This window comes from Hypanus sabinus, chromosome 26, assembly GCF_030144855.1.
Source record: "Hypanus sabinus isolate sHypSab1 chromosome 26, sHypSab1.hap1, whole genome shotgun sequence".
NCBI lineage: Eukaryota > Metazoa > Chordata > Chondrichthyes > Myliobatiformes > Dasyatidae > Hypanus > Hypanus sabinus.
Window position 1 is genome coordinate 36,115,459 of NC_082731.1, and position 18,465 is coordinate 36,133,923.

Consider the following 18,465-nt stretch of genomic DNA (forward strand, 5'->3'; position numbering starts at 1 on the left):
ATCATTTTTCCCCCCTAGATTGTAACCAGGAGAAAGGATAAGGTATCCAGAAGGGCTTCAATAAAGTGCCTCTCAAAATATCATTAATCAAAAGTGTGTATGGTATTGGGAGTAATACACTTGTATGGATGCAGATTTGTTACTGGACATAAAAGTTGAAAGCTCAAGTAACTTTTTTAATATGTCACTATATACAACCCTGAGATTTGTTTTCTTGCAAACATACTAAATAAATCCGTAATAGAACCAATGAAAGACTTCACCAATGTGGGCATTCAACCAGTGTGCAAAAGAGAACAAACTGTGCAAATACAAAAAGAAAGAAAAATGATAGATAAATAAATAATAGACATTGAAAACATGGGATGAAGAGTCCTTGAAAGTGAGTCCCTAGGTTGTGGAATTATCTCAATGATGGGGCAAGTGAAATTCTATCTTCTTTAGTTCAAGAGCTTGATGGTTGAAGGGTAATCACTATTCCTGAACCTACTGACACGAGTCCCTAAGTTCCTGTACCTTCTTCTGATGGCAGCAACGGGAAGACAGCATGTCCTGGGTGTTGGGAGTCCCTGATGATAGGTGCTGCTTTCCTATGACAACACTTTGTATAGATGTGCTTGATAGTGAAAAGGGCTTTACCCATGAATGACTGGCCATATCCACCACTGTTCATGTTTTTTATTCAAGGGCACTGGTGTTTCCATCCCAGGCTTTGACGCAGCCAATCATTATACAGTTGCAAGAAAAAGTTTGTGAACCCTTTACAATTACCTGGTTTTCTGAATTGCTCATAAAATGTGGTCTGATCTTTATCTAAGTTACAATAATAGACAAACACAATCTGCCCAAACTAATAAAACACAAACAATTGTACTTTTCATGTCTTTATTGAACACATTGTTTAATCATACACAATCCAGGCTGGAAAAAGTACATGAACCTTTGTGTTTAGTAACTGGTAGAACCTGCTTTAGCAGCAATAACCTCCACCAAAAGTTTTGTGCAGCTGATGATCAAACTTGCACAATGGTGAGGAGGAATTTTAGATTATTCTTCCATTCAAAACTCTTTCAATTCATCAATATTTCTGAGATACCTTACCCTCTTCAGGTCATGCAAAGCCATCTCAATTGATTAACGTCTGGACTCTAACTTGGCCATTCCAAAACACAAATTTTCTTTTCAATCCATTCTGTTGTTGATTTACTCTTGTCTTTTGGATCATTGTCTTGTTGCATCATCCAATTTCTATTAAGCTTCAGGTATTGGACCTCTACCCGGACATTCTGTAAACTATCTTGATACAATTTTGAATTAATTGTTCCCTCAACGATTGCAGACTGTCCAGGCCCTGAAGCAGCCCCAAATCATGATGATCCTTTCACCATGCTTCACAGTTGGGATGAGGTTTTGGTGTGGTGCCCTTTTTCCTCCACACAAAGCAATGTGCATTTCTGCCAAAAAATTCAACTTTGTTTCATCTGTCCACAGAACAATGTGGAACATTCAGGCTGTCTTTTGCAAACTTGAGACAAGCAGCAATATGTTTTTGGAAAGCAGTGGATTCATCCGTTGTACCCTTCCATGAACACCATTTTTGTTCAGTGTTTTTCTTCTAGCAGACACATGAACAGAGACTTTAGCAAGTTCCAGAGATTACTGCTGGTCTTTTGCTATTTCCCTTGGGTTCATTTGAACCTCCTTTAGCAGTGCACATTGTGTTCTTGGTGTGATTTTTGAAGGATGCCCACTCCCAGGGAGAGTAGCAACAGTACCTAGTTTCCTCCATGTGTAGACAATTTCACTTGCTGTGGACTGATGAACACTCAGATCTTTAGAAATGCTTTTGTAGCCTTTTCCAGCTTCATGCATCTCTATAATTCTTCTTCATTAGTCCTCTGAAAGTTGTTTTGATCAAAGTATGGTGCACATAAACAGATCTTTCTTGAGAGGAGCAGGCTCTGTCAGCAACCTGACTTTGTGTGTCTTTTTTATAGGGCAGGGCACCTCTACAGACCACACTGTCAATTTCATCTCATTGATTGAAACACCTGACTCCAAATAGCTTTTGTAGAAAGCTCTAGAGATTCACATACTTTTTGAACCAAGACTGTAATTGCTTAAATGGTGCACTCAGTATTGACGAGAACTAATACAATTGAGTGTTATTAGTTTAGACAGATTGTGTTTGTCTATTATTGTGACTTAGATGAAGATCAGACCATACTTTATGAGTAATTAATGCCAAGAAGAAGCTACTGACATGAAGGCACCCCTGAACATCACCAAAGATAGAGGACACTGCTGTCTTAAATGGCAGTGGCGTAACAGAGAACAAGTATATTATATAAAACTCCTGTAATGTAAAGTGTTAGCAATGTGACAAATGCTATTTCTATCATAGCCCATAGGCAAAGCAAACAAAGCTGAACCAACTCTCTATCTCATTAGAGAGCTTGCAAAACAACAAAAATAACAAGGCTCAAAGTACATGACTATCAATACCAGTGTTTAAACAAGCCTGATTGATCTGAAAATCTACTTGCATTAAATCTTTAAAATACCAAGCAATCATGGCTTTGTTGTATTTGGTCAAAAATAGTTTAATGGTGATGACAGTACAAAATATAGGTATGTGTATCGCTGAAATCAACTGCAGTTCTGCCCACTGGAATTTCACAATAGGGAAAGAACAATGGAGAAAATAATTCTAGTCAATGGGATTTTAAAAGACAAGTGTTAATTGTATACAGAAAACTCATACAAATATTGACCAAAATTATTGTGTGAAGCCAGAGTCAGGAGAAGTAAAAGGAATCAATTGACTTGTTGCATTACGCAATATGAACTTCAGTCTACTTGGGCTCAAAGCTGGTCTGCAGCTAGGGCACCAAAACCAATAGCATATCCAACAAATAGAAAAGGAATCTAAGGATTAAAGAAAACTATATTTGTAAATCACACTACATAACCAAGGGCATGATTTGAACAGCAAACAATCTAGTTTAGTAGTAAGATAGGTAACAAGATGGCAAATGTAGAAAGTAAAGGAGAATTTAACAGGGAAGGTTAGAGTTAAACACAGTCCTGGCAGTATATCAAGGACTAACATCATTATATAGTGCAAATTATGGACAGAATATATAGAACTTGACCTACAAGGCACTGCTGTGATCTTTCATCAGCTTCAGACAGTAACAGTGTGGAAGGATTCAAGGTACAAATCCAACAACATTAGAAATTTTTACAAGTGCCAATAATTCTGGTGGGAAGAATGATGTGCAGAAAAGTAATACCCTTTTCTTCACCATATTAATAAAGAAATTCAGACTCTTGAAATGGATTTGAAACCAAAGTGACATTGCTGCCACAACTAAAGATTTCATTAATTTCAAAGCTAAATTCTTTGTTCTCACAACAGATTGGGATAAATGAGCATTAGAGAATCAACTACTTCTAAACTCCCATCAAAGAGGAGAATATAAACCTTGTAATCCAAGCCATTAATTCTAAAGGTATCTGCAAAAAATTGAAGCGTTAATATGGCAAAATGAACCCCAATCCAAATTCAGTACAAAGAAGCATATATAAATTGTAAAATATAGAAATTAATATTTTCTTACCTAACTGCATACTACACGAGTCAAGCGACCAACCAACACGAACCACATGGGGATCAGGCTCAGTTGGAGGGAGATGTTTAACTGGAATTTCTTCATTAATCTAAAAACAAAATGAGAAAATACTAAAACATGGAAAATTTCGAATTGAAGTTAAAGTAGATGAAGAATAATGCAAGATCAGAATGTGACCAGACAGTTCAGCAAAGAATGCAACAGCCGCCATCTGTGTTAAAACCATTTCTACACTGGCCAATGCCAAATACAGTTGATTAAGGGCATTTGCTAAACTGGAGTTCAGCAATTTCTAAAAGGAAGACTGAGTATTTCCTATCACAAAACCACAATATAAAAATCACCTTCAAATATCTTACATGCTGATTTATTACTTATGCAAGAGCATGAACAGAATTTTTAAACTGCAAGGACATTAGAGTCAACTATCCCCCATATCCATACACAAGCACTTCTATCCAAAGTCAATGGATAACTATTAGAAAAAGATTCCTAATCAAGACTTTGTTTTGAACACTGAAGGACCTAAGGTCACAGTATTTCAGAAAGACTCAGTATTACTGAAGCTTGGGACATCCTAGTCAGGACAACTCAAGCGTACATTTAAAGGTTAGGTCCAAATTACAGACAGAATTTAATTTTATTTAAACACTTTTTTTAAAAGTTTATATGCGATTAATCACTAAAGGCTCTTCAACCATCAAATATAACTTTATATAAATATAAATAGCACATAAATTTAATCATTTAAAACTGTTTCAGTGAATTTATGGCATACCTTTCCAACGTCCACATTTGTTTGGAATTTAGACGCAAATTGAACGCACTAATCCACGTAATTTCTGATCAAAGCTCTGCACAATTAATAGCTCACAACCTTATTTTTACTTATTCCATTACTTAGAACTCTCATGATCTCTTGACAATTTATTTTCTTTTATGTAGTGCCTAGATGCTTTCCTACTGCACCGTGCAAATATCTTAGGCACACATATACAGTTAGTATGCCTATGACTTCTGCACAGTACAGTATTTGTCACTGTGGAGAGGAAAGCGAGTCTGTAAATCTGGCAGGAGCAAAGGATTTTGGGAATGGCAAGGGTGAAGTGGCATGGCAGGGGTATGGGACAGGTGGCAGAGAAGGAGTGCCAAGACAAGAGTGTCCTGAGGCAAGATCACTTGATTCCAAACAATTGGTTTATTGATCATTGCAGAATGTCTCTATGGTGCTTCTCACTCCCTCCTCTCTCCTTTTCCCTCTTTCACAACCACGATTCCCCTCACCCTGCTCCCTTCCCACTCTTCAGTCCACAATAGAAACATATCTTAATCAGGTTTATCATCGCTCCTATATGTAATGAATTTTTTTTTGACGCAGCAGTACAGTGTAATATACAAAATTGCTATAGTACTAGGCATCCCAGCTATATCTATGTGCCTTTTGCACAGCACTGCATATTTTTAAAAAACATTCCGTCTCAGAAACATTTTCCAACAATAATCAAAGGTTAGCACCCTGCTTGAATCTTTAAATTTTCCTTGCTAACTTTATGCCCTTGCATCTTACAGTATCTTGAGTAATCCCAAAACTATTGTTTGTAACTTATTACGCATTGTAAAATGCCAAGGCCCTCAATACTCCTGTTCTCAGACTTTGAAAGAACACTTCCTCCTCATGCGGAATTTGTCAATTTTATCAACTTCACCACTGCCTCAAAAAATGCATCCAGATAAAGGTCTTGATCTAAAACACAACCACCAATTTACCTCCACAGATGCCACCCAACCTGCTGAGCTCCACCAAGGTTGTTTCCTCTATTCTTCTTCGTACTGCCAACTCGCGTCTCTGATTTTTATACCTCTTCTAATAAGCAAATTGTCCCATACAAAAATATGCTCATCTCCCAACACTGTCTACTTTCACCACACCAAGGAAAATAAAGCAAAGATAGGATTGCTTTTAGTCTTGTGCTTCAGTTACCTTGATTAAATATCCCTCTGCTCCTGCCATTGATACGGTTTGTTTTGAAGTGTATAGATTTTAAGAGAATGGAAGATTAACTACAACCTGTTCATTTACTTATACTGCTGCGTGCTTTATTATCCTCCGAGAGGACCACAATCTACACGTGGCTTGGAGGCTTGCATGCCTCAATAACCCAGACAGCTATGTTGGCTGGAATCAGGGCCTTATGGTCAAAGGGTAGAGGTCAGACCAAGAGTGGTCCACCAGTCCTCCCGGTTCAGGGGTTCAGCTCAGGGCTAACAACCCTGACCGGTCAAACAAAACTGTTACGGAAACAGCAATGAAGAATCCTTCTGCATCTGTTCGCGATGGTATTCCCGAGTCTCCACCCAGGTCTTGCACGATCAACAGTAGTGAAAACTGAGGGGAAACTACTGACACAATAAAGGAAGCCCTGAACACCACCAGCGTTGGAGGACCTTCATTGCTGCCCTAAAAAACAGCAGCATAGCAGTGGTAAGTTATTTTATTATTAGAGTGTCAGTAACATTATACTGTCACAAATAAACATACACCTTGCACTTCATGTCGACCTATCAGTCTTCAGATCATGCCACTCAGGGATTTGTGATTATGTTATTTTGTGACTATATGTGCTGTGTTTTGCACCTTGGCCCCAAAGGAATGATGCTTCCTTTAGCTGTATATATGTATATGGTTGAACGACAATAAACTTGAACTTGAAAACAGTAAGTCGTCAGTAGTTCAAGTAACCAGAGTGAATAGAACAACAATCCTAATGTACTTAGAATACGCTTGTCGCAGGTGTACAAAGCAACAAAAACAAAGTGCTTATCCCAGTGCTAACAAAGAGCATTCCAAAACAGTCATGGCATGCATTATTACTTTGTTTTGAAAACTAAGTGACCGGAATTCAGTTGAATAAAAATAACATGCACTTTCAAAGGATGCAGATGACATTGGGGTTAATGCCTGGATTTCTTCCAAACTATTTCTGTCTTCGTAATAGCTATTATTATTTCAGTCTTAGACATCCAATAGTCATCTGGTCTGCCTTCCTCCCATACCTAAACATCACTGCTATGTGTTAACTTGCAGAGAGTTACGTTCACTTCTCTCACAGCTAACTAACCAAACTCCTGCTGGTTAGCAGTAAAATTTAAAATTCCTTGGACCTAAACCACCCTTGGCCTTGCCCCTCCAATTCTGTAATCAGTCTTACAAGATCATAGAAATTCTGCCTTTGGTCACATGCCTGATTCTCTCTCATTGTTCACTATTGCTTCAAGTCCAAATTCTTTCACTACAACTTCCTTTAAGCTCCGCAAAGTCTATGGTTTCGGCAAGCACATTTCCCTACTTTAAGGACATAAATGCTCTATGATGCCAAGGGCATCAAACAATGTACATGCAGTATGTGTCAAGTATGCAGACACCTCCAGAGATACAGGTGAGAGCTAAGGGTGTGCACAAGTATTCGAATATTTCATATAAACTGGCAACAGATATAGGCGACGCCTAAAACAACGTGCAATTTAAATCCAAATAAAATAGTATGATATCTACTGATGCAAAAGGCTGGATGCATAGTAGAAATTACACTGTCAATATCTGTGCAAATAGAGTCCTAAGATAAAGTCTTGGTAATGCTTGAGATTTAGACAAAATGCCGAGGGTGGGGAGTGTTCAGAGGTAGTTGTAACTGATTAATCCAATTTAAAAGTAAAGACCACTCAGTGGACAGCTCAGTAGAAATATTTCCTCAACAAGGCAAGAGATGCCTGGAATTGTTAATGGGAATAATGTGTTCCACATTGGAGCTCCAAGGTTTAAGAGGACAACTTATATGGAACTTCGCAGACTTGATCATTCCATTATGTGAGCTCAGTCAATCATCACAAATGTAGATTCAGCATGTGGGGGGGAAATCTCTAGCTATTCAGTGCTTCCTTAAATTAGAAGAACCAAAAGTATAAGAATTTAATAGAAACATAACAGTGAGGTGCATAAAGTGTAGCTTGAATCCCATTTGACACCAACTAGTAAGTAGTTTACTTAGCTAGTCATAACAGGATTTTGTGAAAGTTTCTGACAAGTGCAAAATATCTCACCCAAAGCACAAACATCCACACTACCACACTACTTGCGTCTCCTCCAAAGGAGTTGTGAGGCGCTTCCTTCCTGTGCTAGCCTGCAGGCCACCCTCGGGCAAGGCGTAGCACCTGGTTAGCCCCACTCCCCAGATCAGGGTCACATGAAGCCATAGGAACAGGTCACATGAGCAGCCGATGCATATTACCCTGGTGATGCGACCACTGACGCCAGGCAGACAATCTCTGAAGAGTATTGATAGTGGCTGAGGTCACCCATCTTGTAAAGACACTGCCCAGAAGAAAACAATGGCAGTCTACCTCTGTAGGATTTGCCAAGAACAATCATGGTCATGGGCCATGATCACCTATGTCATACAACACAGCACATAATGATGATAATGGAAGGAACAGACAGTCACTTTTTCTCATTATCAATAAAACCCAAATTTTAAAAATTCACTGCAACAGAAACAAAGAACTGCTCCTACAACAGTCTTAATAACCCACCTGCTGAAAACCTAATAAATCAGCTGAGTAATGAAGAGAACAAGATGGTCTAGGACACAAGCTGTCCTATTAAGAGTTAATGGATTATTCCTTTTGAATCTAAGATCTTGGGAATGCCACCTGGGAAACCAAAAGGTGGCATGAGAAAATATCCATGCCAGAAGTGGTGAAAAAGCAACACCAACCCAAGTGGCTCTTACAACAGGTACTTTGCTTTCACAGCCATGACCTTTCTTCCTGGGTAAAACTACACAGACAAGTCATCTTAAGCCATTCATGAGAATGGATCTTACTCTCATTTAGAGTGTTTTATTTTAAAGTGCAACACTTAAGCCAGATAGACGTGTTCAGATCAACACCAGTGTTGCTTTGCATCTAAATGTGAAACCTTCAGTCCACAAATGCACCAGTTACTAACAACTAACATGAGAACTTTACAGAGAACATTTACTCTGTTACTGTGTAAATGAATTCACCAAGTTCACGTATGACCAACAACTATACATTACCCCAATCCATCTAATCAAACTGTCCTGCTAAATGAAGCTTTGGCAAACATATTATTTTCCAGTCCTGAAATACTGCCAAACCCCAAACCCCCTCATCAAAATCCTAGTCACTCTACCTCCAGATTAGCAACATCCACACCCTTACTCATGCTAAATCTCACTAATCTTTCATTTCTGTACACAATGAACTATGCTGAACCAGGCGCATACATTTTAAAATCTTAACTCTTCCTAGTAATCTATGCCATGCCCCAGTTCCATTCCATCATTTCAATCTCTCTGAACCCTCTGTTCTCCTATTGCACTGTTTCTCCAATTCTTTGCAGAGCACTACAGTTCTCAAGAACCAAATCCTTCACTCAACCTTTAAAACTGTGCAACATTTTTCCAGACTTTAACAAATCCCTAAACTGGAATTCCCAACCTTTAATATGCTACGGACTCCCATCAGTAACCAAAGGGTCAACAGACCCCAGATTGGGAACCCCTGTCTTAAACCATTATCCCTTCACCACCTCAAGCTCAAGTGGATTCAAAGCTACCAGGACAACACAAAGTTGTCTCAGCTGAAATGGAGAAAGATCTTAAACTTTCTTTCACTACTTGTTAATCATTATTTCTGCCTTCCTAAGAATAATAAAGTGACTATAATTCAGAAGATGTGTAGCTCAGGTGGTTGAAGGTTTGATTGAGCTGTTCTCCGATCTTGGCAATTTACTTGCAAACATTTCGTCACCAAGTGAGGAGACATCGTCAGTGTGCTATTGATTGACAATATCTCCTCACACGGTGACCAACGTTTGCAAGTAAATTGCCAAGACTGGAGAACAACTCAACCCAATCAACAGTGGCTGTGTTTAACAAGATGAAATTTCAGAAAATGCAGTAAGACTAGTTTCCTTCAATATCTGATTACTTATCGGGCAATTTTGAAATCAAAACAGCAATTATAAAGGTGAAATAATAGCTTTCATCTAAATCTATGCAGATTTGTGGCTCTGTTTGGGGAGTTCCAAAGCAGAACAAGGGAACCCAGGGATTCAGGATTTCAACCCTCCCACCCTAAATTCTAAAATCTGAACACCACTGCTAGAAGCAGTGAACAAAGTCCAGACACACTGCTATTGGGGCCGTGAGGAAAGAATAGGGGTTCTGTAGGGTCACTACCAAGTACATTTCAGCAAGCAGCTCATGAGCAACACTGGAAGAGGCCCAGGTGCCGATCACTTGCCTAACCAGAGGTACTTAGGTTCAGGAGACATGTACGGGGAGAAAAAGAAAATGGGCATCTCCATGCCCTCAAAAGAAAATTGTAAGTACCTTAACTTCAAAACAAACTCTCCCCTTGTTGACCCCATATGTTGCTCGTGCTCCTGACCACAGATATGCAAATCCTTCAATAGTCAAGGGGTAGCCACTCAAGCGGTCTCTAGCTACTTTAAAGTGCAGATCACAGTTATCTAGGATTGAAAACAGGGAAAATGTAAGACAGTGAAACAAGAAAATGTTAAGTCAAACCAGTTTAGACTAGCCTGAAAATATTTTGTTACTAAGGCACCATTTAATACTTACAAGTATCAATAGTCACCGAAGATTCATCAATTTCTTCTTCATCATCCTCGGCAGGTGGCTGGGGAGATTTTGCTCTGCTAAAGGGTTGTGGAAAAAAAAATGTTGCTGTCAGCTTCTTAAAGGGCAACAGTATACAGGCCAAATTCATCAGAGATAACTGCTCCTTCATCGGTTTTTATGGTGCATTAAGCTAGCTTGTTTTTTGGCAACAAGCCCCAAGCTTATTCCCACTATCAGCAATAATTATTCAGACATTGACCATCATGCATTTTTAAAATATTTTTATTCTGACATCTACCCCCTTCCTTTCCAGTCCTGAAGAAAGGTCTCAGCTCGAAATGCTGACTGTTCATTCATTTCCATAGATGCTGCCTGACCTGAGTTCCTCTAGCATTTTTTGCGTGTGTGTTGCTCTGGATTTCCAGCATCTGTGGAATCTCGTGTTGTAACTATTGTACATTCTGTGGAAAATACTATTTCTATTCTATTGAAACCCATAATCATTGCTTTTTCCCTATCAATCTTATTAAGCCTTGATCACTACCCAACTTGAACATTTTGGCATTTGGCAGTCAAAATACTACGGACCATACCGACAATGTGCTAGATTTGATTTATTCTCCCTCAATACCTAACGTACAAGGGCCACCGCAATAATGCAACAACCACATTGGATGTCAAATTCTGTTAATATTTGGACTGAAATGTTAAAGTATTAACTAGTTAATACTTAGGAACTAGTCTGTGTCTCAATGGATCAAGAAACTAAATATTATGCTGATTACACAATACCTATTTAAGTTTCTTTTCTATTCTCCACCACTGGGAGAAATTGTCCCTCAGCCTATCCAACAACTTATCTCTTTTTTTTTAAAAAACTTCTCGGCAAACATAACTACATCCACCACACTTTAAATCATACCTCCTTCCAACCAAAAATTAGCAATTATGCATGGAAAAAAACTAATTTCTAACTTGAGAAAATCTGCATGTTCTGGAAATTCTGCAGAATCTCCTGCTTTTATAACTATTGTGCATTCTGTAGAAACTAAAGATCCATTCAAGCCTTGATGAAGGGTCTTGACCCAAAACGTCAACTGTTTATTCTTTCCCCTAGATGCTACCTGCCTGCTGAGCTCCTCCACCAGTTTGTGTGTGTTGCAAAGGATTATTTCTATTTGTTTTATCAAGACATTTGGAGACGCAACTATAAGTAACAACTAATTTATGAGGTAATTTGGTTGGGCTGAGTTGTTCGCCAAACTTAGCAATTTACTTGCAAATGTTTCATCACCATACGAGGAGAGATTATTAACGCACTGTTGATTGTGGTGTGTTTTCCGAATGCTTGACCTTTATATAATTTTCCAATTTGCTGATTTTGGAAACTCACTTGTGATGTGGGGAAGAAATCTTGTCGCTGATCAAATCAAATCTCGTCGTTGAAATCTCAACCCAACCAATCACCCAAGCTAAATATCTTCCAAACTGCGAGATAATTTTGCTAAGAAGGATCAATCAAAAATATTGCACCAATTTCACTGCTACATTACATTCCTGTGGCCTTTTCCGTTTAAAATACGGCAGAAAAAAATTAGCTTCTTCAGAGTTAAAAGAAATGATCTTCCGTCAAATTAAAACAGTTACCTTCTTGCAATCCATTAACAAGAAAATTAAGAGAGATTACTTCAACCCAGTGAGAAGCTTTCATCCCTAGGAATTTCCAAACCATGCTGCCAGCAAAATGGGTGGCCATGATACAGATGGGATCTTACATGTCATTAATCACTGAATAAGGGATGGGTAGTGTCCTGGATATTACTCACCGACCATAACTCCTGTCCTCTCGGTATTCGTAATATCCATGCCCTTGGTCTGCAAAGGGTCTCTTTCTAGTTGGTGGTATCACCTGTTTGACTGCCGCTTGATCCACAGGTTCCTCTTTTACTGTAACTGGTTGAAATTCTAAACAAACAATATAGTGTACAGAATGTTAATACAACCAGTCCTTCTACTGCAGGCTTAGTTCAGAGCCTGAAGTAATAACTCACAACCAGCCCTGCAACTGCAGGCTTAGTTTAAAGATGTAACTCACCAACTTCAAGTATAAATTTCCATTTTCACTCCACAGCAAAAAACAAATCAGTTGTTGGTGGTGTGGAGGAAATCAGTCATGCATTACAACAGTGGGCGCATAATTTTCAAAGTTCAAAGTAAATGTTATTATCAGAGTACATAAACAGTATGTCACCACATACAACCCTGAGGTTCATTTCTCTGCAGGGATACCCAGCAAATCATAGTAACTATAACAGGATCAATGAACAATCAGCCAGGAGACAACAAACTGTGCAAATGTAAATATAAATAAAAAGCAATAAATAACCAGAACATAGGTAGTAAGACTGAGTCCTTAAAGTGAAATCACTGCAGGCGGGACTATCTCAATAGATGAGCAAGTGACTATAGTTATCAAGACTGGCTCTAGGAATGTACTTAAATGCAGCAGTCTGAAAATTAGCATCATTACAAAAGTAGCCTGCTGCATTTCCCGCCTTCAAAGGTTTGATTAAAAAGTGATGCTAAGTTGTAACTTCTATGGAGACATTCACAAATGTGTTTGGCTTGTGCTGGCAAACAAATGGTGTGAAAGGGAGCTGCCTGCACACGGTGACTGAAGGAACACAGCACACCAGCAAGAAAAACTGAATCCTGACCAGGTTAATAAGCAGCAGGGTATTTATCAGAATTCCATCAGACTAGTTTTCAGTTTCAGAGAGTACGGTGGCAAATATGGACCACGCAATATGGACACTCTCCAGGTTCATAAGACAGATGCTCCAATTCTGGATGAGCTTGCCGACAGGCAGCTTGAAACACCAACCCAAATTTAGTGTTACTAGTAAAATGATACAGATTATTAGTTTTGCCCTCAGGCAGGTTTAATACTTCTATGATAGAGCAAAATCTCTGTAGCGTTCAGCTTCTCTGCATAGAACGGTACAGCAAAATGTAGGCCCATTGGCCCACGAAGTTTATACATGATCAATCTAACCCTTCCTCTCTACACAGCTCATAAATTCCATTTTTCCTATATCAATTTGCCTATGTTACGTTGTTATTCCTTACCATGCCTTGTGGCACAGGGGTGGCAACCTTGCCGTTTCTTTAGCGCTTGCCTGTTTTTTTTACGAGGCCAAGTTGCTAGCTAGATACTCAACCCAGCACGGATGGAAAGCGTGCAAGAAGCCAGCCAGATTCAAACCCAGGATCACTTGCCTCGAAGTCTGGTGCTGAGCCACACCACCACCGGCTGGCTAATTCGTATGCCTATTTAAGAGTCTTTTCAAAATCCCTATTGTAACAACCTCTACTACTAACCCTGCCTACTGCTCAGATAACATAAAGCCTTAATGCCATACAAAGATTAGGATGATGTGAGGTTTTACATCTAGTCAGTGAGCCAATTATAGTATCAGCGTGCTTTCGGTCTCTGGACAGAAGCCTGTGCATACAAAGCTACCCTTCAAACTAGAAATGAAGGCTCACTCCCTTACTCTTGGCACAGAGATACAAGAAATAACTGAAGGCTTAAGAACATGACTAGCTTGAAAATGTACGAGTGTTAATAGAGTAAGGATAGAATTACGTTCAGTTGCAATGAGTCACAAATCAAGGCCAACACGCAATGGTAAATATGTGCTGGAATTTTCCCATGGAATGCTTTGCTATCAGGAAAAAGTTAATAAGACTCCTCAGAAGCATCTCTGAAAATTAGAAAGGAAAATATTAGGTAACTATAGAAACAAAATATAGTGGAAACAAATGAGGTAAAATAAGTTGTTCAAGAACAGCTATAAAATGTTTCTAGTTACAAGATTCTTAAGAACAAAATCAGGGTTGGGAAAATTCCAGTCTTCAATAACTGAGGTATAAACTAGAGTTAAAATTAATAGACAAATTTAAATTATCTAAGGCTTTTCACACAATTTTCTGTATTGGACAGAAGGACACAAAATGCTGATTTTCCAACAGTATGGTTAATGATGTCATGGATAACTGTAAATTAAAAGAACCAGCAAAATTTGTAAGCAGTCAGATTGAAAAAGCTTTAGAGAGCCATGCATGATCAAAAATAGATTGGGAAAAACAGGCTAAATTCACGGGATAAACAAGGATTTTAACAACTGATACAACAGTTTAAAAAAGGCAGAAAAAATAAAGCAAATAAAAACGAGGCAAAACCTTAGATCTATTGAAGCTGCCTTTGCTGAAAAAAAACTTGCAAAAGTAAAATCAATGCTAATAGCATTAAATAATTTACAACTAATTAAAAAAAATAAAGAGGAAAAACACAGCCCCTAGTATTCAGTACTTCAGGGTTTTGAGAGAGTTGGCTACAGAAAATATATTAAGCTTGGTCTTCTCATATCCTCCTGATGCTGAAATAATACCATATGTTTGTAAAATACCAAATGGTTTTCAAGAAATGAGGGTGAAAATTAAAACCAGTTGGCCCAATAGAGATTAATAGCAAAATATTGAAATCTATTAAGTTTTAGTTAACAGATCACTTGGGAAATCATTGGGTGACTGTGGAATCAACATGTCTTTATTAAAGGTTAGTCATTTAACAAATCCATATTATTATGAGTATGTAATCGACAGGATGAATAAAGAGAACCCTGATATATATTAAATATAAATATGGACTTCAAAACTAATTTGATAACATCCAAATAGATTTATACAAAACTATAAGCTATAGGAGGAGAATTAGGCCATTTGGCCCATCAAGTCTGCTCCGCCATTTCATCCTGGCTGATCCATTTCCCTCTCAAACCCAATCTCCTACTTTCTTTAACCTTTATGTCCTAACTAATAAAGAATATAGCAACATCCACCTTAAATATACCCAATGACTTGGCCTCCACAGCTGCTCGTCCACTACTCTCTGGCTAAAGAAATCCTTCAACTGCTATTAAGTTACATAAAGTGCACATAGCAACACAAACATTATCTTTTCATCAAACATCTTCCAAGAAGACCACAACCTTGTAGAGCTTAGAGGCTTGCATGTCTCAATGATCCAGGCAGCTATGCTGGCTAGAGTCAGAACTCTATGCTTTAGCTCTTGGTAGGGTCACCCATGACAAACAGGTCAAAGGGTAGAGGCCAGACTAAGAGTGTCCAGGGGATCAGTTCAGGGCTAACAACCCTGACTGGTCAAACAAAACTGTTACAGAAACAGCAATGAGTATTTCTACACCCATGTACAGCAGTATTCCTGACTGTCCATTTGGACTAGTGAGAACCAAGATATGGACAAAAGAAGGAAACCCTGAACACCACCAGAGATGGAGGACCTTCATTACTGCTCAGCATGTTTGAGGCAGCAGCACTTGGGTAATAAGGCGAAGGAGCAAGAATTCGGCCATTCAGCCCATCTACTCTGCTCTGCCATTTCATCATGGCCGACCCTGGATCCCACTCAACCCCTAAACTTACCCTCTCGCCATATCCTTTCATGTCATGAGCAATCAAGAACCGATCAATTTTTGCCTTAAATATATGCACAGACTTGGCTTCCACTGCAGTCTGTGGCAGAGCATTCCATAGATTTACTACTCTCTGGCTAAAACAAAAAAAATCCTCCTTACCTCTGTTCTAAGGGGTTACCCCTCAATTTTGAGGCTATACCCTCTAGTTCTTATTAGTCAGAAACAAAGGATGTTTAAACTTCAGACAAATGGTTGCTGAAAGGTTTCTACATCCCTCAAGTGAAATGTAGAAAAGGAAATGTGTTTGTTTATGTCACAAACTGCTTTAAAGGCTTACCCTGCTTGACTGGTGCCTGTTCAGTGGCTGGTCTCTCTACACTTTCTTGCCTGGACCTTCCAAAGTCATTGCTTTGATTATTGCATTGATTAAAGGAGTTCACAGCTCCACCATAGCTTGGATCCTGAGCATCAGTACCATCACCTGAAAGCAAATGAAAATAAACCAACTGAAAAATAAATCAACGATATTTTAAGGAACAGTAATTAATTTCATGGTGATCGGTTTCAATCATTAGCGACAGAATAAGTACCCTGCTAAATAACGATAAAACAACAGTTTTTATCTGTAGTTATCACCTGAAAATTTCATGGTTTTATATTTATAATCCTGATTGTTGAGAGGTAGTAACTGTACTTGAACAGTTATTTAGAGGTAGTGCAGGAGAACAGGCCCTTCCAATCAAACAAGCCTAACCGCCCAGTAAACCCACCTACTTAACACCAGCATAGTCACAGGACAATTTACAATGTACTGACCAGTTCGTTTTTGGATTATGGGAGCACCCAGAGGAAATCCACACAGTCAAGGAAAAAGTACAAACTCCTTACAAACTGCACCGGAGCTGAACTCCGAACTCTGATGCCCTGAGCTGTACAAGCATCACTCTAACCACCACATTACTGTGCAAGTGTGAGATACCCTGGATTGCCAACATCTGCAGAATCTCTTGTGTAAATGTCTGTATCACTTTGTTCTCTGCAAATCAGCTGTAGTGCTGTTTTTGCATTACAATTTTCGACAGGTTCTCTCCAGCTTGTGAACACCTAACTTATGTACAGCCTAAATGTATGAACAAGAATTCTGGAGACTGATAGATGCTGCAGGCTGCACATATCTCCTGTCATGTGGGACCTCGGTTCACAGAAGGATGTTTGACTTGAGAACTCCCCAGGTTAAAAAGAGTTCACAGGAATAGAACCCTGCCTTAATCTGGGACACGAACTTACATTTGCAAAATGCTGTTTATGGTAAGCATAAAATACTGAGCACTTTGGATGTGGCCTAGCTCATGACCCAGCTCTAAAGTGATTCCCTCTGTCTAGACTACAGTATTATGAAAAGCATAATACACTACTACTGCCAAAGGAGGACGGATGTCAGAGTCCATGCAGACAGCAGCACAAGAACTCCAAGTAGTGGCATGTTCACTTGAACATATTCTTAGCCACACTGGTTAAATGGAACTAACGCCACATCCTCTGTACATTAAACTCTTCTCTCCTGAAATCTGCACAATTTTTTAATTTGCGGTAAATATTAAAACTTTAAAAAATGTTGGATACAGGAGACACTCACAATATTCTGTGGTTGTATAAAGTTAGATTACTGATCTTGAGAAAGAGTAATTTTGTGGCTTCCAATTGACACTGCAAATCAAAAATTCTGTGGCGCTCATTAACTTCCATTCTACTACCTCAAAAAGCTCAAGCCAAGCCGAATGGTGTATGACATTTAAGGACCAAAGTGAAATGCTACAAACCACAATGTTCAACAGATACATAAAAAACAGATGTATACTAAGTCACATAATCGACTTAGAACCAATCACAGAAGTAACACATCAAGGAACTATTGGTAAAAATGTTGAAATGTTTCATTACCTTGCTCTCCAACACTAAAAACACCATTCAAACTCACTTATAGAATTTATCCTAAAATCAGATCACAATCAAATCCATCCAAAATACATTTGAAAGGCCCAGTAGGAGATTCAACTAGCTCACACTCACCCTTCTAGGCAGCCCATTCTAGTCACTTATCAGGAGCGCTCTGTAAACAGGATCCCATCTATCCATCTGGCACCTTCTTTTAACTTTCTACCATCAGGCAGGAGACTCCAATGCATGAAGACAAGGACGGTCAGGATGGGAAATAGTTTCTTCCCTCAGGCCATTAGACTTCTGAACCCCCTGCCACATCGCATTCAAAGTGTCACCAGTCAATCTGTTCTGTACCTCACAATATTTAATTTATACATTTTAGTTTGTTTATGTGTAATTAATGTGTAGATTTTATCCTTACTTTCATAAGTTATTCTGTGTTATGTGTACAACTGTGCTTTACACCATGGTCTGGAGAAACATTGTCTCATTTGGCAGTATATGTGTATATGGTTAAATGGCAATAGACTTGACTTGATGGGCCAAATGGCCTAATTCTCCTCCCATGTCTTCTAATGAAGGCCCAATGAGATATCTGTCCTTTTTGTCTGGAATTATCATCTGGATGTTCATTGCCTAATTCTGTCAAAAATGAAGTACGCAGCCACCTACTTCAGTATTTTCACAACTGACAAGTTTGTTAATTAATCCTCGGCTTGG

General features: G+C 38.8%; 1 protein-coding gene across 1 annotated transcript in view; it reads right to left on the minus strand.

Annotated features, from left to right (window-relative positions):
- The window catches only part of hnrnpul1l (heterogeneous nuclear ribonucleoprotein U-like 1 like), a 55,331-nt gene that overhangs the window by 26,548 nt on the left and 10,318 nt on the right, over positions 1-18,465 (minus strand). The window contains exons 2-6 of the mRNA XM_059950834.1: positions 16,142-16,285; positions 12,130-12,268; positions 10,304-10,380; positions 10,052-10,191; positions 3,624-3,723 (exon numbers count right to left, since the gene is read on the minus strand). Of these exons, the coding sequence (XP_059806817.1) occupies positions 3,624-3,723; positions 10,052-10,191; positions 10,304-10,380; positions 12,130-12,268; positions 16,142-16,285 (600 nt within the window). The remainder of the gene's footprint in view (positions 1-3,623; positions 3,724-10,051; positions 10,192-10,303; positions 10,381-12,129; positions 12,269-16,141; positions 16,286-18,465) is intronic.